Genomic DNA, 27,364 nt, shown 5'->3' with positions numbered 1-27,364 from the left:
TCTGACTAATCTCTTAACCTGATGCATATAAACTTGTATCTCTCTCCTATCTGACTGCTGGTGAGACGCCACAGAATACTCACCCTCTGGACCTCAGTAATCAAACACCCACAGGACACAGAGAGTTTGGATCAGAGTTCAATTCACGTAGATTTATTTGTAACAAACAGTTTCACAAATAAACCTGGGCTGGGTATTAAAGACAACGACCTCCCTCCACATCTGTCTTTCCCAACCCCGAACAAACACATTGACATATTATTTATACATCACACTCCCTCATTACATATTAGTTCTCGTCACTCAGTGTGACCTCAGTGTGACCTCAGTGTGACCTCTGTCCCAGTCCAAGCCGGTTACTTTAAGGAATGTGGAGGTTCTTGCTGACGTCTCCCCCTCGTTACTTCTCTTATCAATATTGTGTCTGAGCCTCCTGGTCCTCGCTCTGCCGTCTCCTCTCTATCGGTTAAGACTAGAGCAGCACAAGGCCGCTGGGTCTATCTCTGTCTGACGTTGTTGACCCTCGTCTGAGGGAGAGAGCTGTGTGTGTGTGTGTGCGCCCTCTCAATCATCTTTGTAGATGTAATTTAAGCCTAATATAACACAATGTAAACGTTTAATACACCCTATGTATATATGTTGTGGAAACACCCAATTTGAAACATTTTACCCACCACACGGTTTCAGCTGGGATTTGCGTTTCTCTCAAACTGTTGCGCAATCACACGGGCGGCCTCGTTACCCTCCGCATTGCACAATCAAATGCAAAGAATACGTGGATGTATTGCATTGGTTCATCTGTATCCACAAGGTGAAGCAATGAGTATCGTATAGGTGGGGGGTGTTGCGTTTAAATAGGTCATTTCCACACACACACACACACTGAAAAAGGAGAATAATTGGACCAGCTTAATTGAGTTACTTCAATCGGTAAAACACAAATGATTTAAGTGTACTCAAATTAAGTTAACAAGTCAGATTAACATAATTGCTTTAAGTCAGATATATGTAATAATTTGATTGTTTTTTTAATTAATTGTTTGCATGACTCCAACTCAAAGTTTCCAGTTTTTCCAACTCGATTATTTGCTCGATCCAAAAGTAAAATTCTGTACAGTTTCGGGAAAAATAATTTTTATAGTCAACGTAGTGTGACATTTTATTAATCTTAAAAACCTTTTCCCACATTACAATTTTAAGTTGGCTGAAAGAAGAATTATAGACTCAAATCTGATGTCTTTTAAACTTTATTATATATATAAAAAATAAACTACATACAGTGGGTATGGAACGTATTCAGACCCCTTTAAATTATTACTTTGTTTCATTGCAGCCATTTGCTAAAATAAAAAAAAGTTCATTTTATTTCTCATTAATGTCCTCATCTGGACAGGAAAAACAGGAATGTAGAATTTTTTGCAAATTTAGTAAAAAAGAAAAACTGAAATATCACATGTTCATCAGTATTCAGACTCTTTGCTGAGTGTACATTAATGAGAAATAAAATGAACTTTTTTAATGAAATTTAAAGGCGTCTGAATACTTTACGTACCCACTATGTACTTTACATCGAACACTTTTTTCCTGAAACAAATATACACAAAATGCAAAACACTACTGTGTGTATGACTGTGCAACCACAAATGTTATTTTTCTTTCATTTGGATTTAAAAAGTTTAAACAAAGTGCAAAGTAATGCAAAAATATATCATACAAGTATATGTATAAGTCACAACACAATGTTATGACAGCAGTATAAAGTACACAACAGTCTTATACCACAAGAAACCCCGATAACCAGCTGGAGCAGCTACAATTAAACGGTGCGACTTTGGAAAAAGGAAAAAATATAAACGGCATTTATTTTAATGCTGCGTAAAAAAAGAAGAAGCTTTTTTCCGCTTTACTCGTGTGAGTTTACTCGCCCGACTATTTGTGGTTTATTCGCGTCATTCGCGCCTCAGAGGGAATGGTATGCCTCTGTACTCCGTGGCAATCACTTCCTTCATCCACCATGGAATACATAACCACTCGTTCTGCTTTCTACTTGTTGTGGACATCCAACAAGCGTCTGAACATCAAACGCCTCGTGTTTGGGCTCATAACATCACCCTGGCCTCACGCAGCTGACATTGACTTTGCATGGGATCTACTCACGCCAACAATGTGCGGCACTTTTGGTGTGAACGCCGCACGAGAGTTTTAAATCTAAATCTAAACTAAAACAAAAGAGTTTTTTTTTTCTTTTAACGAAAACATTTGCCTCAAATGTACAAAAAAAAACTCAACGATAAAATCCTGCGTCTTCAAAAACAGGAGACACAATCTGTGTGGAAGCATTTCACAATGTGGTTAAAGGAATATTGTTTGATGGTCTCTCGGAGCGCGAGACAAGTGAGAAAACTTTACAGCAGCTAACCCGAACAATGCAGCAGCGTATTAGCACAATGCACACAGAACAAGAACGGTTCTTAAATGGAACTGAAGAAAATGTCCGGAGTCGAAAAGTTATAATAAAATGCAGGGCTCTCAAGTGTCACGCATTGAGCGTGACACTCACGCATTTCGGTCTTAAGTCACGCACTCCCGCCACACATCATATTTCTCACGCTGAAAAAAACTCTCGGCTATTTAATGTTTTAATGTGCCGCAGCGCGCCAACATGAGCTGGCCGCGCTGCCCTCACCGTGGAGGAATCAAGCGCTCCCCTGGAGTTCTGCTGTGAGGAGCCACTTATCAGCCAATCAAAAAAAAGAAATGGGCTACACAATAGCCAATCAGAAAACAACCCGTATCTGTTGTATCTGGGTGAGATTTAATCCAGCAACCAATGAAGATAAAGCATCCTGTTATTGCGCGCGACTGACTGATATCCGAGTGCTGATGGAAATGTCACTCTTGCCTGTCTTCAAAACTTGAGAGCCCTGAAAATGTATTTAATAAAAAGTATTACCAATAGTTGATAATAACTAATAACTGTTCAGATACAGAGTATAAATTCTCGGCCGAGGATTTCTCTGGCTTCACAATCCACAGACCACTCCTGGCTAAACCAATTGCAGTGAACTGTCTCTTGCTCCACCTAAAGAAGTGTCTCGGCATCATCCGGAAGTTTATTTTGTCTCTCCCGGGCGTCTCCAGGGGAGATATCCACTTCTCATTGGATACATTGTCTTGGTAACACCTTTCCCCAATTCGCTCATTGGCCGAGCCGTCTGGCTGTTGGTAGATTTGCATATCCACATGATGTCATCACTCGGCCACCATTTGCCCTCTGACATGCGGCCCACTGCATGAAATGGGGTCTCCTCCAGGGGCCCCCCAGGGGTCCTCTCTCCATGCCGGGGGAAGGGGATTCCTTGCTGCCACTGATCTGTTTCTTGGCACACAAAGAGTCATCTTTACCAGTGTGTTACAGTCATGCATTAAACTATAATCCACAGACATTCACCAAACAATATTGTAAATTATTAAACAATAACACACATTCTATAACAACATGTATGAAGTTATGGTATATTAGTAAATCCTAATTTACATATTGCTTTAGTAAATTGTCTAATTCAACAGCAGCTACACCTGTGCACAAGAGGAATGAGCAGCTTGAACCAGGAGACTCCCGCTCGCATCAACCTACGAGCTGCTAGCGAGCTACCAACTGCTTTGGTCTTGAGCTAACTGCTAGCTTGTTCATGCTACGGACTCACAGCACTATGCTAACTGACATTGCAGCAGGGCAATAGCATCGTAGCAATTTGAATAGCTACGTTTCTTGCTGGTGAATTCGCCGAGGCTATTAATGTTCCGAAAGGTTTCACACATTTTTCACAAAATCTCGTAAAATGCTTCATATATGTTAATATACAACATGCTAACGTTACCATGACGAGAGCTGGTTTGGTTTGTCAGTTTACTAGCTAGCTAAATACTTAGTAACTTAATACTTAACACAATGTAACTAATTCAGGTGGTCCAATTTAATATATATATATATATATATATATATATAGCTAGCTAGTAAACTGACAACCCAAACCATCCCCCGTCATGCTAACGTTAGCATGTTGTATATATATGGCACTTGAATGGCACTTATTTATAGTTTTACTTGTGTTATTATTTATGGTATTACTTATGGTATTACTTGTGGTATTACTTCTATTATTACTCATGGTATTACTTATGGTATAATCTGTGTTATTACTTATGGTATTACTTATGGTATTACCTGCGGTATTACTTCTAGTATTACTTAAGGTATTACTCATAGTATTATTCATGGTATTACTCATAGTATTACTTATGGTATTACTCATAGTATTACTTATGGTATTACTTTTGGTATTTTTGTAGTTTGGCTTTCTTGAAGAAACATTACTTTCTTGATTCTTGTTGTTCTGAGTTTGTACTCGTGGTTTAATTCACTTATTGTAAGTAGCTTTGGATAAAAGCGTCAGCTAAATGACATGTAATGTTATGTAATATAATGTAATATAATGTAATGTAATATAATCCACAAAAGTAGATTGAATTCACTAGAGCACAAATCTGACTTAAAGATGTACGTTAATTAAACTGCTGTCACTCGACTTGCAAGGTTGACTTTGAGACTTGAGAATGGAGCTCCTCTGCAAACATGAGAACAACAATTTAATTTGTGTGTCTATTAATACCCAAAGTCATGCCTATTTATTAACTGCAGCTCCTGCTGCCCTTGCTTTCATTCAATTTCCATGGGATTTCCTGAATGCTCGATACACTGAACCATATGGACAGAACAGGCTACGCTTTGTGGAACTCTTGGGCAAGGGAGGTTGGCGGTGCGCGCCCACACTCACGCACTAAAACTGGGGAAAAAGGGGGAACAACAGGGACATTCTGGAGGAGATGTTTTTCTCCATGTATTGAACTTGATGGCGGCTCATCACGCCTGGCCGTACAGTCACTGTGACACACGGCAGATAGAAAGGTGCAGAACATTTCTTCATTTTTGTTTTAGGAGAGAGAGTTTCGATGAAAGAATCTGCGACGAAAAAAAAAAAAGACAAAAAAAAGGAAAAGAAAGAGAGATGATTACAGAGAGTTGAACAGAGAAGGGAGGGGTTGTTAATGAGAGGATCTCCAGCAGGGGGCGGGGTCTGGGTCCACACGCTGAACACAGCTCACTGGCTGCACGCACGGGGCACTCACGCAGTGACCAATCGGGCGGCAGCAGTGTCAGCTAGACCCGCCCACCCCGTGAGGTTTAAAAGCAGGGGGAGGCTGATTGATGAGTCTAGAAAGCTCTTTCCTTCTCGGTTGACCTAGCCCTTTTGAGTTTTTGCATATCAACTCGGACCCCCTCCCTCTTCACCGCCGTGCACTTTGGGGAAAAAAACCTTTGGAAAAAAAGTGAAATAGACTGACTTAAAGACAGAACACCATCTGGTTTTTTTTGTGTTGCTTCCCATCTCTTGGAAACCTTTTCCCCCAACACTCCACACACACCCACATCACTGTGGATGAGTGTCACATCCGTCTCATTACTTCCGGACTGAATTGCCCGTTCTCTGCCTGTGAGAATAGCTTCTGTTGCCTCTTCACGTCATCACTCAGAACTGACACGTACAGTTAACCCTAGGTATGTATCAGTTATTTAATACGCTCCCGTATGTCTCCCTGTGCTCACTTGTTTTTCTTTGCAGTTGGGTTGTTAACTTTCCGTGCGAGTGCATGTACAGTGCGGAGTGTGTGTTTGTCTTCCTGGGAACTCTATTTAAACTCTGCGATGCATGCCTGTCCTAGAAATAGCACTGAGGGGCACTGCGATCAAGCCATATAAGTTATTCTGGTGTGTATTCTGTGACTACAGCTGTCTTCTTTGTATTTTTGTTTTCCGTCTCTCAAAGGTTTAAAAAAAATCTGTAATTTTCCACTGCACATGGTGGGAGACCGACTGAGACAAAAGCGCTGTGTACATATATATATATATATATTTATTTATACTGCACTAAGTACTATATAAGTCGTTCATTTTCCATTTCAATGTAGATGCAAATATTTTTTCTTTTTCATTATATTATTTGCTTGGTTCTCAGATGACGTTTCCACTGCTGTATTTCTTGGCAGTTTTCCATGTCAAATAATAACTCCCTCACCTGACTGCTGATTTCCCGACTGTCATCGTCCACGTCCTCTTTCTAAGCTCCAATTATCACTGTCCCTCTTCGTCGATGTTCGGCGTCACTTGATCACCCTGAATAAAGCGCCCGGAGTGAATTAACAAAGCGAGCTTAGCTTCCTCCCGAAGAGATTAGTATTAATTTTCACTCTTTTTGATGGCGCCCGACACGTGCTCTCGACACATCCCCTCTCGTTGCCACGGGCCTGTGTGACGTTGTCAGAGAGGGGGAAATCTTTCTTTTTAAAGTCCTATTCTTTGTGACTTCTGAAGCAGAAGTCGGGCCTGATAGCGTCCTCTGACCTTTATACTGCAGCATGTACTAGTTGGCATAGTATTAGTTTAAACTGGAAACGCACTCTAGGTATAGACACTGTTTGATTGTCTACAGCCGCGATGTAACAACCCACATAGCAGGAATCAAATGTGCGCTTTACAGTGACCGCTAACTCATCTTTGCAGTTTTCGGGGTTGTTGCTTTGCTTTCTAAGTCTGGGTGGCTGACTTCCAAATCATGGCTGGATCTGTTCCAGGGAAGGAGGAACTGTTGTGTATTAAGGGAGAGGTTTATAACAGATGAAGGGCGGTAGCCGCTCTAATTGTCTCTTATGATCTCTCCGTCGGCCCTCTGTCTCTCTCTCTCTCTCTTCCTGTCTCTCTGTGTGAACATGCATCGTGTCTGTCCGGGTCACATTTCACTGGTGCATTCACATCCACCTGAACCTTTCCGTAGCCTCTCGTGTGCATGTCGTTAGAAGCCAGTGGAATCACCATTAACACCCGCTGCCGCGTTTCCCTCCAGATAAGCATGTGATAAGGTCCCTAAATGCTCTTCACGTCTCCAAATCGCAAAATGGGGGCGGAGCTCTCGGGTCTGAATGGAAAAGTACTGAGAGGCAGGGACCGGAGGTGTGGGTGTTTGTGCCTATGTGAAAGAATGTAGCTGCGCCTGTGCCAAAACCCACTTCTGCACCTGTATGGAAGAGAAGGACAGAGGGAGCACTCATGAATCAGGCATCTCACCGTGTTGCCTCTTTGCTTTCTCTTTCCCTCGGAGAGGAAGCAGGCCGTGGAGCCGGGGACCACGGTCGGTCGGACGTGACTGAAACAGGCATTAGACAGGCCGCCTAATGCAAGACAAACTCATTCTCACTCCAGTGGGATAGGTAGCTCGGTGCGTGGCATCAGGCGTCAAACTCTTGATGCTTAACTTGGGTGATGAGAAATTAGGCGAAAACGGCAAAGTGCCAAAAGCTCCTGCACTTCCTCAAATGGCCACTTGAGGCTGGCTGCAAAAGCGAGTCGATCCTCGTCGACGCGCATGTTAAAATGCAACAACTCAACAGCAGAAATAAATAAAAATGTTAACACAGTAAAAAAAAAACGTTTTTGGTCGGTTTATTTTATGTACAGAAGCTCACAGTATAAATTATGTAAACAAGGTTCGGCCACTTTGGTTTCTGAACAGCTGCTATGTTAACAAGGTGCGGCCATGGAGACTACATCCATGTTTTATACAGTCTATGTTTTGGGCTAATTTCCATGTTCATGACAACTGTACCAGGGTTTATTTGATATCCAATAACTCACAGTATAAATTATGTGAAGGAGGTGTGGCCACGTTGGGGGACGGAGGAGGCTAGCTGCTAGCTGCTATCATGGAGAATACATCCATGTTTTATACAGTCTGTTCCCTACCTGCCCCTGTTAGCCCCTGTTTTGCATCTCAACAATGGAGTGTCAAATTACACTGACATGCAAAGTGTCTTTTCAAAATAAATCTCCGTCTCTAACACGCTGCAACCATCGGTTTGCGCCGAGTAAAAACGTTTAAAACTTTCATTCTCTAAAGAAGTCCGATTAGATATGAGAACATGAGTCTTGCTGCTCACTTGATTAATGACCTCAGTAAACATTGTGAACGAGACGTTTATGGTCTCAACGGCTAGTTTAAAATCTTCAAGAGAGCAAGATGACATTGAGTAAAATCACGGTCCAGTTTAAAGGGAAATAGTATGTTTTAGGGCGTGCTCACTGTGACGATAGAGCTGTGTACACCAGAGCGGCGTACAGCGTCTCTGCAATCCAAATATGTATATAGAATATACCAGAGCTGCGACAGCGTCTCTACGTCGCTCCTCGACGATCCAATTATGGTCGTTTCCGTTCACGGGTTGCAAATAATAATAATAAAAAGATACAGTCACAAACTTAGAGTTGCAGAACTATTTAGTTGGGTTTGGTTCAATAAGCACACTGGATGAAAGGCCTCTGTTAGCCGGGCCCATCCGCCTCCACATGGGACCACCTTCCTCTTGAATAAACGGCGTAAGTCACCGGTCATGTCGCCAGGCGGGTGTTGACGTATCCGACGCGCTCTTAACCCTCCTGTTACCTTTAGGGTCAATTTGACCCCGTTCAATGTTTAATGTCGGTGTTCTTTGGGGTCAATTTGACCCCAGGCTGTTTTTCACTGTGTCAAACATATAAGAAATATCAACTTTTTTTATATATTTAAAGAGCTATTTAGGTAGTCAACAAACATAAAGTACCTCACACATAAACTTGGGAAACAATATTAATTCTAATAATTTTCTGGAGGTTTTAATTGCTGGGGTCAAATTGACCCCGAGGGTAAAATATGTCAGTAAATGTAAAGGTAACAGGAGGGTTAAACATTGAATGGGGTCACATTGACCCTAAGGCAACGGGAGGGTTAAATGCGCGTCGGTGTCAGCCGGCGGCGAGCAGCGCGTTACCCGTCGGCGTCACCGGACACCGGAGAGCAAATACCACGATTTGAAATGCAAATGATCACCACGGACGTCTCCGCGACGCACGCTCTGAAACCGACTCACTATGACGCCGCTGACATGCGATGGGATCCTCCCGCCCCGACGGACGTCGCGTTGCAAGACGAGGGAGGAGCGAGTGAGTTTGTGTGTTTAGGAGGAGATGTCCATGGGACTCTGTGGCTCAGTCGGTTTGCATATCACTCCTGAGAAACCCTCTCTGCGCTCTGTGAAATCTCTGACTCGCTGTTATAAAGTGTGCCGGCTCACCGAAGCAGACCGTGAACATCCTACCGAGCTAAAAAGGGCCGAGCATACAGTTACGCATGAGGAGGAAGACATCCACGTGTGTAAAGCTTCTCAAAGCAACCTTGTTTCCTTATTTATGAATCAATTATGACGCGAAGCATTAATCCGTCCAGAACAAAACCCTCGTGGGCCTCTTTTTTAATATCGCTGCTCTCATCAATCTCATGTACAGCGGCACGAGGACGCTCGCTTCCGTTGCGTTGGTTTGTTTTGACATCAAATGTATATTTTCTTTGGCTTACATTCCATATTTACACAGCTAACAGCCATATTTAGCATGACCGGGTTCGTCAGCTCTCTGGCATTTTTGAAGACTGCTTGGCAGATATAGCAGCGGCGTGTCGCCGAGGCAGAAGCGGTTCAGGTCTCCCGGTGTTGGTGGACTCGGGACCCTAAATGAGAAACCTCACGTGGCGCAGGCAACCGTCTCTCAGCGGGGGGCCGGACTGCCTCAGCTTTTACCTCTCGCCGGGAGTCGCGTTACCCGGTTAGCCGGCAGGCTCGTTATTCTTCGCATGTGTTTAAAAACACAGAAAGCTTTAAAAAAAAAAATGTGGATGTGAGCCAAGAACATCACTTTAAATGAACTATAATGTTTGCTGGAGGTGTGAAAGTCACTTATTGCTCGCACGTTAGCCTAAAAAAACACCTTATTAGGCAGTAATATACATCGTCTGTTTATTGGAGTTTTTTCTGGCACCAAAAGGCTAATAAAGTCGTTCCTGCAGCTTTTAAGGAAATGAGTAAACTATCGAGGGTGACATCTGTTGATCATGAAGTCAGAAAACCTTGAGTTACATACGGGAAACATGTCTCTGAAGCAACTCTCTTGGAAAGCCGAGGCACTGAGACAAAAGTGCTCTGCACAATCTTGAAAAGACTCTTTGTTTTTTACGAGAGGGAAAAACAATACCTGCTGCCCACTTGACATGTGCCACGCCTTTTTGTTTTCATAAAGCCTCCACAACAATGTCCCTGGGTAGGTAACACATTTATTAGAGACGTCCACGTCTGTTACATCATCCCTGAAAGAACCCTGGTGTGAAAGGTTCTCTGTGGAACCAAAAATGGTGCCTTAAAGAACCATTATTTGAAGGTTCTTTGAGACTCCTTTATAGGTTCTTTGAGGAACTCCTTAAGTATGGAGCGTACTTCGTTGCATGTGAGATCAATGTGGTGGAGTAAAAGTACCTCTGGAGTGTTCCAGTGAACTGTAATGTGTGTCTTACATAAATAATTGTATCATGCAGATCTTGTGTTGTGTTATAACTAGAGATGCACCGATCAGGTTTTTGGTGCCGATCACTGAAATCAGTATCTGCCGATCACCGATAATACCGATCACCGATCACGGTGTCGATTGAAGCATTCTATTTATTGTGTAGCATTATTGCCTAGGACTATGAGGAAATACATATATAAAGCAACTCAAACATTAAAGAAATTACCGATTTCTTTAAACATTTAGGACTTTTACTTTGAAAAATGTCCGAATTGATACATTAAAATTGTTTGATTGCTATTGTAGGGGATTTCCGATATGTATGGAACACATCTGCATTATTAATTTCCTGGAACTCTTGGGGAAATCTATATACAGGACTTTTTTTAACATACAAAAGTCTGACTTATTTTTATAAACTCTTCCTTGGTACAGTAAAAATGTTTTACTGTGAGCATAATTTAAGCTAAATCTAAGAAACGATCTATAAAGATACAAAATCAGTTAATTGTTTACTTTTATATGTTCGTGTATGATTTGTCGACATCTTATTTTGAAAAACGGATGTTGTTTCACGTGGTTCTTTCCGCTAACTTTGCAAAACCGGATGTTGTCACTTAAATCCTTCCGCTAACTTTATCAAAACCCTCTTTGCTCCCGATGGAATGTGTTTACCGTGAGCATCTCTAGGGGCAGACATGTGAGAGTCGGCTGAATCGACCCAGAGATTCAACTCGGGGGACGGGGACGCCGCTCGGTGGTGAGGATCCCCTCTGACCTCTGACCTCTCACTCTGCGGCCCTCGTCGGGCGCATTTACTCCGTTGCGGTGCACCGCGATTGAAACGTCTCTGATAGTTCTCACAGATGTGACGTCATCTGATCGGCCGTTTTGAGAACGACCATCAAAACCGATAATGGGAATATCGGCCGATATGGATCGGCGCCGATCAGATCGGTGCATCCCTAGTTATAACATAAATACGCAGTTTGAACTCTGAAGTTTCTGCCGAGGCTTTTTGGTGTCCGTCCATTCCCTTTCCAAAACATTTCCTTTTTCCTCTATTCCCCCCCGACGGGGTTTTACATGCATTCTTTCCTCCTCGACTTTGATGATGCAGGCCGACGGTCTTTGTATAACAAAGGGGGCCGTGGCTGCTTTGTGTTGATCACCATGAAAAGTATGGCTGTGTTTTTACTTTTCTTCTGTTTGTAATAAATAATCCTAATTATTGTTTTTTTCTCAAAGCAAACTGCCTTACTTTGATATTTCACGTAGAAAACTCTTGAGTCGCTCACGTTTCTCTTGACAGAACGCAACACAGTCGCTTCAATGTGGCCGACATGTCAAAGTGCAGAGGGTAGGTGCAAACGATTAGCTACCAAGATGAATGCAAAAAGCTCTTCTCTATTAATCCTTTATTTTTATTTATTTTTTAAAGAAAGCCATCTGTCTTAACCACACACATATAGGCACACATGTGTGCACACTAACGTGTTGTGTTCAATTCACAATGTTTGGGTTCGAAACTCGGGCTGCCCAACCACTGAGGACGGGGGACAACATCTGTCCGCCATCTTTGTCAGTGCTGCAAGTATTATGGTGAGACCCTCTTTTGCCTCTCTGACTGTCTCATTCCCCCCCCCCAACATTTCCTTTCTTTTATCTCCTCCCGTCGACTTCACCCCCCTTTCCCCGACACCCTGTCTCTCCCATCTGCAAAGCAAGCAGAGCTCATCCGTGATACAACTGCTATTTTCTTTTTTTATTTTCCTTACCACTTTTCTTTTCTCTTATTTTTAAGAAGACGTGCCATTTTTTGTTTCTCCTCACCTCACTCCAACCTCCTCTGTGCATTGGTGTTTTTTTTTAAAATACAAGCTGCTGACTTCTATTCATTATTGTTATTTTTGGATTTGCGCTTCACAGCTTTCTACTCATGATGAATGTATCTTTGTATTTGTCAGAATCCTAGATGTCCAATCCAAATTGTGCAAACTTGCCTCCCTCCGCCCCCCTTTTGCCCTGCAGTTCCTATGAATACTTTTTTTACATGAAAGGATTTGATGGAATATGTATTGTGATGTGATTTGGGTTTTAAATGAGTTAAAGAAACATTGCAAACAGCGTTTGCAAATCTAACTTAAGTTAGCAATTCAAGTCTTTTTTTCTCCGTCTCTCAACAGGAAACGGTCCCGGAGGAAGTAGTTCAGGATGGCGCTCAATGTGCTGGGTCTGGTGGTGATGGCGGGCTTCTACCTGCTGATCCTGGCAACGGGCATCTGGGCGTCCATGCGCTCCAAGAAGGCCGAAAAGAAGTTCCTGGGCGACGGCATGGAGATGACGCTGCTGGCCGGACGCGACATCAACCTGCTGGTCGGCATCTTCACTCTGACCGGTAAAGCAGCGGTAGTGCGCACGGAACAATAAGGGTTCCTTAATGGTTCTCTAGAAGGCTTTGTGGTTCTACGAAGAACCATCATCTACTGAAGAAACATTTTGGAAATGGTGCCTTAAAGAACCATTTATAAGGTTCTTTGAGACACCTTTATAGGTTCTTTGAAGAACTATTTAGGGAATTGGTTCTTTAAAGAACCCTGGTTTGAAAGGTTCTTCAAGACACCTTTATAGGTTCTTTAAAGAACTATTTAGGGAAACGGTTCTTTAAAGAACCCTGGTTTGAAAGGTTCTTTGTGGAACCAGAAATGGTGCCTTCAAAGAACCATTTTTGGAAGGTTCTTCAAGACACCTTGATAGGCTCTTTGAAGAACTCTTTAAAGGAAATGGTTCATTAAAGAACCCTGGTTTGAAAGGTTCTTCGTTGAACCAGAAATGGTTCTTCCATGGCATCATTCTGAAGAACCATTTTTGGTTCCAGATGGCACCTTCATGTTTCTGTGTGTGGCAAACAACCTCAATGATTAAACAATACTACTTGTCAATAAAATATCTAAATACTAATATCAAATGAAAAGCTCCAGCAGCAGCCGAAGGGAGTCCAACAGACGGACGCTCTTGTGGTGACGTTGGTATCAAGGTGACGTCTCGGCTCTCGTGGGGAGTGAAGGACTGTGGGTGGTCGGGTGAGTTCACCCTTTCATCGTGTGCGTTTCTCTCGCTTGCAGCCACGTGGGTGGGCGGAGGCTTCATCCTCGGCATCGCGGAGGCCACGTACAACCCGACGATGGGCGCGGTGTGGGCACTCATGCCCGTGCCGTACGTCCTCACCTTCTTCCTCGGTGAGTAGCACCTCTGACCTTTGAACCCTGAACCCCAACAAGCACAAGTACCTCGACCATTTCAGGGGGGGGGAATAAGGTTATACACAGTCAACAAGGTACAAATCCAAATTGAACTTCCCACGACTTCTGTCCCCAGCTGACCAGTAAGGTAGCTGCCCCCCCCCCCCCCCCACACACACACACACAACCTCCATCCGACTCCACGTACCAATAAACGTGTCACTCCTGTTAAAAATAGGACCATGAGAAAATCAGTTTGGGATTGTAACTTGAGGCGACAGGTGTGAACGGAGAGTTCGACCCAGAGTCGTATATTGCCCAATCCTGAATTCATCAAATTGACTGTTTGTGAGCATTTGAAAACAGATGACATCACCTCAATGGTCTGAATGGTCTCAATGGTCTTAATGGTTTTAATGGTCTTAATGGCCACAATGGTCTTAATTGTCTCAATGGCCTCAATGGTCTTAATGGTTTTAATGGCCACAATGGCTTCAATGGTCTCAATAGTCTCAATGGTCTTAATAGTCTTAATAGTCTCAATGGTCTTAATGGCCTCAATGGTCTTAATGGTATGAGATTAAGAGGAAAGGAAACTCTAATTTCCTCTGATCAGGAAATATAACAATCCCCATATCGGCCGAGCAGACCCAGCTTCAGCCGAAGATGTTTATTGTGTTATTTGGAGGTACCATTGTTCCTACTGGTTTCTGTCTTTGCTTGACCCTCTTCCTCCCTCCTGCTCCAGGTGGGGCTTTCTTTGCCAAGCCTATGAGAGAGAACAAGTATCTGACAATGATGGACCCCTTCCAACAGAAATATGGCAACGTTTTGAGCACCTTGCTGATCTTTCCCGCACTCGTGGCTGATGTCCTGTGGGTGACGCGCACGCTCGTCAGCCTGGGTAAGTTACTTCACTACGTTAAAAAAAAAAAGCATTCCGGCACCACAAAATGTGCACACGCTTATTTACACATGTATGCAATCTTACAGGAAGCCACAGATCTGGGTACACAATGTGCACAAATGAGTGGAACAACAGCTGATTGGTGACGGCTGGGCCTCTTTGTTTTTTTTTTTGGCACTACGAATTATTGCAAGAATCTTTAAAAAATGCAATAAAAATCTGAGAGCACAAATGCAACCTGCACATTTTACAGAATATCGCGAAAAAAACATGATTCATGTGCAAGGAGAGGCCACTTCTGTTCCCGTTAATATCATGAAATCTGATTTCTTGCAATATCCTCTTCTCGGATTGGCCGAATTTGTCTTCATTAGAAAAAAGAAAAAAAGGCTCCAGAACGACCTAAAAAACACATAAAACTAAAACGAGGACAGCTAAATAAGTATAAAAGCTATACAAAAAGCTGAATATTAAAGTTATAGCTAAAGGTTTCCTCCATATTTTTAATGGTACAATTTTATCTTTAGCTGAAAGTATGCTGACAGTGTAAACTTTTAAAATTAGAAAAAATGTAATCAGATTTGAAGATTTGCTCCATAGGAACCCATTAATTTTTTATTCCAGAAAAAAAATTACATTTGGAAATTTTTAAAGATATATACAAATATACATTAATAGCTGAAGCATTCCAACTAACTAGTTGGAATGCTCTTCTTTGGATTGGCCCAATGTCTTCATGAGATGGGCGAGACTGTAAAAAACAGAAGTTTACAATGCGGTCGCGGTTCCTCTTATGCAACGAGTGGAAATGGTTTTCATGATCCACGTCTGGACCTCATAACGTTTTACGGGTCGGGTTGTCACGTTTCCTGGAGAGCGTCTTTCTTAAACTGAACTCTGACTCAAAGTGGCTATTTTATAAAAGCCGTAGTCTCGAAGTGATCATATATAGACGCTGTGTACAATCTGGCCGGTTTAGAGCAGTGAGCGTCACACAGTCGACGGCCGTAGAGAACGACATGGGAGGCTCTGGAGAGGTCCTTCACTCTGCACTCACACAGGAGCACCAGGATATCTCACTCTCACTTTATCTCTCTCTCTGTCTTACTTTCTCTCACTCTATCTCATTCTCTCACTCTCTCTCACTCTCTTACTCTGTCTCTCTCACTCTGTTACTCTCACTCTCTTACTCTCTCTCACTTTATCTCTCTCTGTCTCACTCTATCTCATTCTCTCACTCTCTCTCACTCACTCTCACTCTCTTGCTCTCTCTCTTACTCTCTCTCACTATCTCTCCTACTCTCTCTCAATCACTCTAACTCACTCTCTCTCACACTCTCTCTCAATCTCTCTCTCTCACACTCTCTCAATCTCTCTCTCTCACTCTCTCACACACACACACACACATGGCAAAGTGTAGCCCAATCATTTCCTAAACTCAGGTTTTTTTAATATCACACAATAATATACTTCAAACCATATTGTTACTACTGCATCCACAGGTTATTCATTGAACGTAAATGGCTTTATTAAGTGTGGATAAGTGTCTCTAATGTCTGTAATTGTGATCATTTAATTGTTGCTGTGCCTTCTGGACACAAGTGTGCAGCTGCTCTGCAGTAATGATGTGTGCACACGTTAATGTGTTATTGTGTGTGTTTTAATGCTGTTTTCTTTTCCAGTGCTTTTTGACTCTCGATGGGGGGAGGGAAGGGGGGAGGGGTTCAAGATCGAGCAGCCTGTTGATTGTGAAAGGTTGATCAATTCATACGATATATTTTATATATATATATATTTATATAGGTTTATATATATATATCAATATATATATATTTATATATTTATTAGGGCTCTCACTGATTGACACGATCACTCTTTAAGTCTTTTTATACTCCGTTGGCCGTGTTTGAGTCACAGGTCACCGTAGCGCCACAAAAGGACAGGTTGGGAGGCAGGAATGTCCCGAACCTATAAAACCAATATAGAGTCAGAGGACCCCCCCTCCCCCCACCCCCACCCCCACACCACCCTTCCTCGCTAGAACCTCCCGTCCTTGTTTCTGGGACAGTTATGCTTTCATCCCCGACGGGCGCTCGCTCCACACGCACAGGAACACTTGACACTCCAGAGAGTGCAGCGAGCATTTGACCCACGGGAGCTGGTGTGTGTGTGTGTGTGTGTGTGTGTGTGTGTGTGTGTGTGTGTGTGTGTGTGTGTGTGTGTGTGTGTGTGTGTGTGTGTGTGTGTGTGTGTGTGTGTGTGTGTGTGTGTGTGTGTGTGTGTGTGTGTGTGTGTGTGTGTGTGTGTGTGTGTGTGTGTGTGTGTGTGTGTGTGTGTGTGTGTGTGTTAAACTGAGCTTCATGGTGTATGTCTGTGAGTGTGATCCACTTTCTAAAACACACTTCCCATGTGCTGTCATTTGGCCGAGCGGTATACATAGAGAGACGGTCGGGTTACTTCTGGGAAAGAATCGTGCACAGATCCGAGAGGTCATTCGTGGTGGGCGAGCACACACACACACATGCACGTGCACACGCGCGTGCATGAGCAGTGTGGGCGTGCACGCGCACACATGCACATGCATGAGTAGTGTGAAAGTGGAAAATGGATCTATAAGCAACAGGGAGTTATTTAGGCAGCTCTTTCCCCCTTGTGTCCATCCCTGGTAGTGCGTCCTCGAGGACACCCTGAATCTCATTCCAGCTTTCCCCTTTTTTAAATTAGCCTGGATGGAAACAGCTCAGCTCAGAGAGGCACACAGGGCCTGGTTATCCGGACCAGGTCGAGAGTTTACACAAGGCATCGGAATGCACCTCGACTGACGGCTCGTAGACAACGATAACATTTCAATTTCTGCAAATGCCAACGGTGCAAAAAAATCACAGCAAAGCAACACAGAAGAAACTTGAGATCAAGTTCAAAAACAGCAAAGAAACGTAGAAGTTTGTCTCTCATGGTCGTGTTTACATTTGCCTCTTAATGTACTAGTATTTGTATTTAGGGCTTAACAAAATGCATTTTTTTGTGCCAAGTGTGAACAGGTGGTGACTAACTGTCTATCTACTATCTTGTTCCCATGGCAAGTAAGTCAAAGTCCCAAAAAAAGTCATCTTTATTGTCAATTTGAAACATACAGTATTGAAACATACAGAAGATCTGAAAATATGATTGTAGTGATAATAATAATAAATTAATAAAGTGATAGGTTAGTGTGTGAAGAAAACATAGAGAAACTACGAGGCAGATACGGTGACACAATCCTTCGTGGGGTGATAGATTTTGATTTGATTTTTTTCGGCGGGGTGCAAAGATGGGGGGAGGGGGGTTAGGGGGTTAGGGGGGGTGGTGAGTCGTGATCGATGGTGCCGATCTGACACTTCTCTGTTTAAGGGCGTTGTTGTGTGTGGCTGCAGGCTGCGGCTGGGGAGACTCTGGCAATGTCGGAGAAGAGCTGGTGAAGGTAGTGTCGTTTTTTGCTTGCCTTGTTTAAATAACAAGATGTCTTTTTTTTTCTTATTATTATTGTTGTTATTATTCACTTGTTTACCCTTGTTTACCCTTTTTTACTTTGTACACACTCCTCTTTATCTTCTGCTTGATTTTGTTTACTTAACTACGAATTATCAGTGTTAGGGTGATAATTCATCTGAGAGGGTGAAAAGCTTTTTTGTTTTTTTGGAGTCACAATCAATAGGCTGCTTCTGTTCTGTTGTTCCTGTGTTGTTGTTGTTGTTCTGATTATTATCGATATATACCTCTCGTATGTCGGCTTGTTCTGCTTCGCCTAAGCTCCTGGGTGCTTTTATGTTTAACCGAAGCTTCCCGAGCTTAAGTGTAACTTTTATTATTGACTTCAATAACTACGAATGGAATGTTTAGCTCGTTGGTAAAAAGAATATTATAAAAAGCATTATAATAAAAAAATGTTATTAAATAATTATTTTGCACAAAAGAAATGTCAAAAGAAATAGCGGGAGTCTTTTATATATATATATATAAACGATTCCCGCTAAAATCTATTGAAAAGAAAAAGCGGGAGTCTTTTATATATCTATTTAGATATAGATATATATAGATAAACGACTCCCTCTATTTCTTTTAAATATTTTTTTTGTGTGCAAAATAATCATTTCATTACATTTTTCTTTTTTTATTATAATAATTTATTTTAAATAATAAGTACAGAGATCAAATTGTGCACAGACAACAAATATTAATTATGTGGTTTATATCAAACACATGCTGGTCTTAAAAAAGATATTTAATTTAAATGCAGTTTGTTAAAAAAAAATTGTTTACATTTTTACCAGTAAAACGAGACAATGGCATTGCCTATCTTCTTAAGTCGTTAGTGTACGTACATACAAGTGGATGCATGTATAACTTGCGTCCAAAAAACGAGTCTGCGAGCCGAATAAAAACACTTAATTTAACGGTCGCAGCATGTTAGACAACTTGGTGTCAGAGCGTTCTTCGTCGGTTCCTCCGCCGCTCACCGCTCTGTTGTGTTGCTCCAGGTGGAACGATGAGCGTGATCCTGGAGCTGTCCTACTTCTACTCCATCGTCATCTCCGCCGTGGTGGCCATCATCTACACGCTGATGGGGGGGCTCTACTCGGTGGCCTACACGGACGTCATCCAGCTCATCCTCATCTTCATCAGTCTGGTGCGTGAAAACAATATCTCGCTATATTTCAGTCGGGAGAGACGGGTATTTAGAGGAAATAGTGCAATTGGACTCCATCCTGAATTAGGATAAGCTATCGGGGTAAAGATGCTGATATACCCCCCCCCCCCTCCCCATGGAGTCCAGACACCGATTGGAGGAGCCTGGTGGGGGAGGAGCCTGAGGGTCACATCGGTTTGAGCATTCGCAACGCTTTACTCGCGTGATTTGACACGCTTGACTCTTCATGGGTTTTTTCCGCTTCATTCGCGCCTCAGAGGGGGCGGGGCTTATCTCAGTGGAAACAGTTATCATCTCCTTCGTCCACCATGAAGAACTCGCCACTAGTTCTGCTTTATACTCGTTGAGGACATCCCACACACGTCTGAACATCTAACGCCCTCGTGTTTGGGTTCATAACATTAATATATATAATATATATATCGGGACTACGGATGAAAAAATAGCCTCTTGGCTAATAACTCTGGCACATTTACAGAAATATTTGTATTAATGTGCGATGACTGACCCCTTATTAAATAAAAAACTAAATATTAAATAAGAACTTTACCTGCAGCGGTTTGCCCAATTTTAAACTTTAACATTTATTTACACAAGTGCTTAAAAAAATCTTCTTGGTAGGCGTCGTCTTAAAAATGCCGGTCCAATAAAGAGCACGTGAAAAGCGTGAGTTATGAAAATCTATAATTGAATCATAAGTGTGTTGCGCAACACTCAGAAACTGGAGCTGTAACTTTATCTCTGCTTTTCAGATTCCTTGTGTTCACTGACTGATAGAAATCTTCTCCCACTGAGCCCAAATATCCACTCATCTGTCTCCCTGTGTGTGTGTGTGTGTGTGTGCAGTGGGTGTGTGTTCCCTTCCTGTTGACCAACCCTCACTCTCTGGACATCTCGCTGACGGCCTACAACCAGACCTTCCAGGCCCCGTGGGTCGGCACGGTGGAGCCCTACGAGGCCGGCAAGTGGTTCGATGACTTCATGCTGCTGGTGAGTCGAAGGGCGTCGTCTCATTTTTTTATATTTGATAAGGCGCGAGGTCGACAGACAGCGAACTGATTTCCTGTCATCACGTCTTCATTCCTGTGTGTGTGTGTGTGTGTGTCACAGGCTCTGGGCGGTTTGGCCTATCAGGCGTTCTACCAAAGAATCCTGTCTGCCTCGTCTTACACCCAGGCTCAAGTGACCTGCTACGCCTCCTCGGCCTTCTGCCTGGTGCTGGGTATCCCCTCCATCCTGGTGGGGGCCGTGGCCGCCTCCACAGGTACGCACGCGATCGACTTACAGCTCTGGAATTATTCTTAAGCTCCATTTGTTTTATATATATATTCAAGGTCGAAGGTTCGTAAGATTGCACATTGTTGTTGTGGATGAAGAGTTTGGAGAGTGAGGAGTTAAAGAGAGAGAGGAGGAAGAGGAGGAGGAGACGCTCTTGTGAAGCAGCTGTTGCTTCTGTCTCTGCTGCCAGATGGCAGCGAGGGGGTTGAATGGCTGCCATGGGGTAATATCTTTTAATATCCTCTGGGCTTTTTTTGTGCACCTCTTGTCGACAATCTCACTGATGCTGGGAAGAGACAAGCTCCAAGCCCGGCCGTTCCAGTCCGTCCAGTTTTTTTTCTTCTTCTTTTCTGGTACTCATTTTGTAAAGGTTTACAAGTTTGACTTCGCTCTGGAGCTTTGCCAACTTGTGTTTTTCCTTCAGAAATACCGCCGTTTATAATTCATGCCGGGTGACTCACGGCCCCTCGCTCCATTGGTGTAGACGAGCGTTTTGTGTTTCTTCACCTATTCGGCTCCTTTTACCGCCGTCTCATCGTCGGGGGCGTCATCCGGCCGATGACCACGGTGTCGTTTTCATTTGAAATTAATCTGAATGTGTCGATTTATTTTCAAATTTGTTTCTGTTTATTAGTTGGGACACGTTTACTTTGATTTATATATCACCTTAATTTATATATGTATATAAAATGTATATATATATAAATACAATTAATGTTTCAATGTGCCTTAATTTATATATTGTTATGTATATATTATATGTATATTTATAAATAGAATTAATGTATCAATGTGCCTTAATTTATATATTTATACATATATATTAAATAATATATGTATGTATTAATATATATATAAATAAAATTAATGTATCAATGTGCCTTAATTGATATATTCATACATTTATATTATATATTTATAATATGTATATATATATTTTTCCTTCCTTCCAGACTGGAACTCGACCGCTTATGGCTTGCCGACCCCGTACGAGCGCGACCAGGCGGGCTCCATCCTCCCCATCGCCCTGCAGTACCTCACGCCGCCATACATCTCCGTCATCGGCATCGGAGCCGTGGCCGCCGCCGTCATGTCCTCCATGGACTCGGCCCTGCTGTCCTCGGCCTCGATGTTCTCCTCGAATATCTACAAGAACATCTTCAGGAAGCAGGTGAGGGAAGATGTCAGCAAGAAAAGAGAATTGGAAGTTGGAAAAACAACTTCTTAATGTTATGTCTTCGTACAGTGAACCATGTGCAGCTCTCTCACAACAACGATGTCATTATGACGCCCCCGAGGAATGTTCTAGTGCTGAGACCGAGTCTCTGTGAGGGCATCGCGTGCGTAAGAAAGGGGCGGAGTCAAAACCCTTTACATTACACAGAGAACAATAAGGGTTCCTATAGGGTTCTTTCAAAGCCTTCGTGGTTCTATGAAGAACCATCAACTACTGAAGAACCATTCTTTCGTTTGAGACACTTTTACAGGTTCTTTGAAGAATTCTTTAGGAAATGGTTCTTTAGAGAACACTGGTTTGAAAGATTCTTTGAGGAACCATAAATGGTGCCTTGAAGAACCATTATTTGAAGGTTCTTTGAGACGCCTTTCTAGGTTTTTTGAAGAACTCTTTAAGGAAATGGTTCCTTAAAGAACCCTGGTTTGAAAGGTTCTCTGTGGAGACAGAAATGGTGCCTTAAAGAACCATTTTTAGAACGTTCTTTGAGACACTTTTATAGGTTCTTTATTTCTCAAAGAGCTACTATCTACTGATGAGGGACAACCCGCTCCATGTCTCTGAGGTTCAGCCAGGAGGTCTCAGACCAGACGCTCGTTATTATCATAAGTCCTGAACTCTGTCGTGTATTTCTGCTTCTCTCCTGCAGGCGTCCGACTGTGAGATGCAGTGGGTGATCCGTATCTCCGTGGTGGTGGTGGGCCTGGCCGGCACCGCCCTCACCTTCCTGGACAACAGCGTCCTGGTCTTCTGGCTGGTGGGCGTGGACATGTCCTACACCATCATGTTCCCCCAGCTGGTCTGCGTCCTCTTCTTCAAGATCTCCAACGGCTACGGGGCGTCGCTGGGCTACCTGATGGGCATCGTCCTGAGGCTGCTGAGCGGCGAGCCCCTCATCGGCCTCCCGCCCGCCATCCGCTTCCCCGGCTGCCGCATGGACCAGGAGGGAAACCTGATCCAGTACTTCCCCTTCCGCACCACCATCATGATCATCTCGCTGCTGTCCATCCTGCTCTTCTCCTGGCTGTCGTCCATCCTCTTCAACAAAGGCCTGCTGGCCGAGAGGTGGGACGTGTTCAAGATCAAACGCAAGGAGAAGCCGACGGCCGCCGCGGAGGAAGAGAGGTCCGACTCCGGCAACGAAGAGGTGTCGACGGCCAAGCAGCTGCTGGACACCACCACCAGCTTCTGAGGAAAACAAATGAATAAAAAAAGAAGCAGAGATAAGATGGCTTGAGGCCAAGGCGTCTGCTCGTCTGCTCGGCGGGCGGGTCACCGAGAGAGGGGGAACAATGGCAACGGCTGGAGATTGCCGGTATCGCAGGGAATTTGTAGGCAAATTATATATTTACGTGCTTTCAAAGTGTGATCTGAGGTACTCGCACCCACCTGCGCTTCAATGTGTTCTCCAGAGAACATCGTGAACATAGGTTCCCCCAGCTAAGTTATGGTCAGAAGACCGGCCATTATTCCAGCACAGCAGTTAGTGAAGATATTTGCACACGTAAAAGCCCGGCATGAAATGAAAGGGATCATGCTGCAGTATAAATATATATTTATATGTGTATTATATATGAGTATATATATATATATTTTTATATATAATATGTAAATTAATATATATTTATATATATATTATATGTATATATTTATATATACAGTATATGTGTATATTTATATATAATTATATATATATTCATATATATAGATCATCACTGAATCGGATGCGGAAAAAGTTCATCCGTCGAGCCAATCATTTTTTAAATATTTGGATACAAATATCTTAAACAAGATAACAAGAACCAAAATGTTATTAATAATAAATCTTTAACCTCTTAGTCATTAGATACTAGTCCCTAAAAAAAAAAAAATCTTTATTTAAAAGTTTATTTTATCTGTTCTCTTTTCTACAGTTGACCTTCTACCTTAACGAGCTCTACTTCACTGTGATTCTTCTTTGTAGTATTTGTGAATATTATCTCATCACTTCATTATCAGACACTCCTGGAGATGTTTTTAAAAAATGTTTGTAGTTGTTTGTTTTTTAAACACATGTTTGTGCAATGGGAGAATATCAGAGTTTTGTGAACTTATCTTAGATGTGAAGATTCATATTTACAAAGTACATTTTCAGAGCATTTTTGCTCGAGTAGAAACCGCCCGAGGGTACCAGTGTCTGGTCGTGACTCGCAGCAGGGGGAGAAGCAAAACCTGCAGAACTTGATCTCGGCACGCTGCAATCTCTGCTCTCCCATTCCCTTCTTCACCTGCACAGTTCTCGCACAATGAATAATTGAACGCCGTTGTTTTCCTACAACTGCGTGGAGCGTACGACTCGATTTCCTCCTCCGTTTTCCTCTCGATGTGCCTTATTTTTCCTCAGTGACTTTGAGCTGTATTCTATTTTTTTTGTTTTTTTTTAAAATACTTGATGCAAAAAAAGCTGTGTAGTTTACGTCGGGAACATGTATTTCCTCTGTGATGGTGAAAAAGTGTGCAACTAAATTCTTTTTGAGAATTTACAATGTTCGTCTTTTTTTTTTATCGTGCAGATTTGACTCCCTTTTGAAATAATTAGAATTTTTGTTTCTTCGAGACTGTTTTTTTTTTCATGTGTGTTTTGTTTTCACTGAGCCGAAAAGTTCTTTGTTTTTTTTTTGTCGTGCAAAGTTATTCTTGTGAACAAAGTGACAGTCAGAAAGAAAGTCTTTTTTTCTCTCTCACGATAACATCACTGGAATTTTTCTTGGTTATTTTCGGGGTCGAGGTAAAAAGGCGGGGGGGGCGGGGGTGCATTACTCTTGACACTGTTCAAATACCTCATGGAGTGGCAATGTTGGGGCTAACCTGAGATCCAAAGAAAAACTGTCCTCAAAACGCGCATATCGGGCACAACGCATCGTCTTTTTAAGCGTTATTGTCATTTGAAACCCTGTATACAGTATAAACTCTTGTATACTGTCCAGTCCTTTATAACCGTGTTTTGTGTATATTAACACTTTAAAAAAAATAAAAATAAAAATCTATAGGCCGATCGCGATACGCGTCGTGAGTTCTAGAATAAAAAAAACACCCCAAAGTGTAATTTATCTTCAAGTTAGCGATGTGTGTTTTTTTTTTTTTTAAGTCAAATAACTAAATGTTTTCTTTTCTGCAGAATGTCATTTCACCTTCGCTTGTGTTATTAAGAAAAATCTGGGTGGCGGTTTTATTTTGTGTGTCAGCAATAATTTGTCAACGGCCGTGCGTTACGTAACGCATGAACGCCGCCTCGCTCCGGCCGCGCCGGCAGCGCTCAGCGAGACGCCCACGCTACGATGAAGGATGGCAACGCCTCAGTAATGGAGAATATCTCTTTCATCTTCATTTTTTAAATATTGTTGTTTTCCATATGGGGTGTAATGGTAATCTAGTATCATTTAAAGTACTGAATGGTTGTTAGTTTTCACAATATCAACAGGGAGTATACTGTATTATCCCCTCATATGTGTGTATATACTAATCTTCATGTTGATTTACATGATCAATAAATGTGTGTATACTGAAGCTGCCTCCCCCCCCCTCATGAGGTGATGTTCTGTCAGAATAAAGGCTGATACCAAAAAAACTCACGGTTTCTTTGGCGTCTTAAATCGAGAATCTTCACGCCGTGTGCAACTTGTTAGCCTTCCAAAAAAAAAATCTACATTCTAAATATAATTTGTTTCCCCCGCAGGCGTCCAGATAATTTCACTTGGTTTGTGACGGGCGAGCTTCTCGTGAAAACTTGGCCGGACAAATAAAAGTACATAAGACACACGATATGCTTCGAGTTGTTGATAGAAAACGCAGAAGGTGTGTCGCCACATAATGCGACGATTTGTCGCAGATTAAAGTTTCGCAGTTAATATTCCCGTCATTTCTTTTCGGCATCCGGAGGACGGGGTTAAATGCAGAGGTCAAAACTTATATTAACACAAAGTGCTTCAGTGTAAAAGTGGCGACGTTTTAACACTTCTGTTGCAACAGTTTGACACGAGCTCACAGCGCCCACTAGAGGCCGGGGCCGGTACTCACAGAATATTAGGTTCTTCGCAGAGTATCACAGGCTTTTTTTCTTCTCCTTCAGAATAAAATAGACCACATGACCATCCTCCAGATAAGATAAGTAAGATAAGTTCATAGAGGATTTTCTTTTTTAAATTTGTTTTTTTATAAATAAATAAAAAAAGAAGCGAATTAAGGACAAAAATAACCTTGACTCCGCTTGGTTTGATCGCTGTCACGTTTTAATTTTTGATCAAAAGATGTTACATTAAAAAAGGGAACTTATTAAAAGAGTAACGAATTATATATACTGCTTAGAATAAATATATTGTGATCTAAAAGTCTTCACGTAGAGGAGAGGGGCTCCCACTTCATTCTCCTATTTATAACGCAATCAACATGCAGAGGATACTGTTGCTCTTAATTCTATTTCTTATAAATATATTATATATATATATATAATATACATATATAATATATTATATATTTATAATATATTATATATGTGTAATATATATATCATACCTGCAAACTTGTCACCTTTCGGTGAAATTCACCGTTTTGAACTCAAAATAGGTCATCCACGTGAATCGTGGAGATCCGAAGAGTTTTTGTGGGGGGGGGGGATTGCAGTGAGACGCGGAGACAAATGTGGAGTGGTGCTCTTCTTCGCAATAAAACATCTTTGATGGGCGTGTCGCGTCTCGGCCAATCAGCGTTCAGATGTCCACAGCGTTTGGGGGTTCAGGTTAGCTTGAATGTTAGCCCGCTACATCTACTCATGTCACGCTGCACGGTGTAGCGATGCTAACAAAGTACCCGCACGTTAAACACGATGTGATTTAGCATATTTTTAGTATCGATACTTCATTAAGAGAGCGATCAGAGCGCACGCGCTGCTCCGTGTCGAGCTGTCTGCGCACACTGCGCTGCGCAGCTCACAGCGAGAGAAGAGGCGCAGCTTTAGAGACTTCGGCTTAAAAAATAAGAAGATGCCAGAAGTGAAATGTTTCAGTCTGTAAAGTTGTGTAACTCTCCAGCTGCTCATCCTGATGAACTGTGGATCATCTGGTCAGAGACTTACGGCCTCATAGTGTATAATCAATGCTATGATGGAACCATGTAGTTTCATTCATATCTGGCTGTATTAATACTCATATTACTGTCATTTGTTAAGTGTTGAAAAAGTTGGTAAAAAGTGAACCATACAGATGTTTTATTTATTACTATTATAGATAAATATACCAGTCTCGTATTTATGGTACCATATTGTTTTTATTGTATTGAATTCTGGTATCGGGTATCATGATATTTATGGCAGGTATGAGAAGTTATAATATGAGTATCGTGACAAACGGGTAGAGACAGAACAGATTCAGGGAACAGTCCATGAGGACTGTTCAGGCAACAACAAAAAAAGGAATTTGGTTCATGAATGACTTTAACCATATTATATATATATATTTGTTATTACTATCATTATAGGGCTGAGTCAGAGCGGAGGACC

The 27,364-nt window shown here is 42.3% G+C and overlaps 1 protein-coding gene and 1 long non-coding RNA gene across 3 annotated transcripts; one reads left to right on the top strand and one right to left on the bottom strand.

The window, feature by feature from the left end:
• Positions 1 to 1,229: 1,229 nt before the first annotated feature.
• Positions 1,230 to 11,798, bottom strand: LOC130189976 (uncharacterized). Its single transcript, XR_008830886.1, has 2 exons — positions 6,138 to 11,798; positions 1,230 to 3,373 (listed from the first exon to the last, which is right to left on the bottom strand). It is a non-coding gene; the product is annotated as an uncharacterized LOC130189976 (long non-coding RNA).
• LOC130189970 (high affinity choline transporter 1-like) lies at positions 5,303 to 25,442 on the top strand. Of its 2 annotated transcripts, none has more exons than XM_056409026.1 (9): positions 5,303 to 5,620; positions 12,670 to 12,881; positions 13,609 to 13,722; positions 14,474 to 14,629; positions 19,150 to 19,298; positions 20,166 to 20,309; positions 20,430 to 20,583; positions 21,551 to 21,768; positions 22,481 to 25,442. In XM_056409026.1, the coding sequence occupies exons 2-9, from the start codon at positions 12,698 to 12,700 to the stop codon at positions 23,021 to 23,023; spliced, it is 1,662 nt and encodes a 553-aa protein (XP_056265001.1). In that variant the 5' UTR covers positions 5,303 to 5,620; positions 12,670 to 12,697; the 3' UTR covers positions 23,024 to 25,442. The 2 variants fall into 2 exon arrangements, with proteins under 2 accessions (XP_056265001.1, XP_056265000.1); XM_056409025.1 differs by lacking the exon at positions 5,303 to 5,620 and adding an exon at positions 11,996 to 12,085.
• The last annotated feature ends 1,922 nt before the right edge of the window (positions 25,443 to 27,364 follow it).

Source organism: Pseudoliparis swirei, chromosome 24, assembly GCF_029220125.1.
Source record: "Pseudoliparis swirei isolate HS2019 ecotype Mariana Trench chromosome 24, NWPU_hadal_v1, whole genome shotgun sequence".
Lineage (NCBI taxonomy): Eukaryota > Metazoa > Chordata > Actinopteri > Perciformes > Liparidae > Pseudoliparis > Pseudoliparis swirei.
Note: the sequence above shows the minus strand (reverse complement) of the source record. Positions and strands in the feature narration are given on the sequence as shown.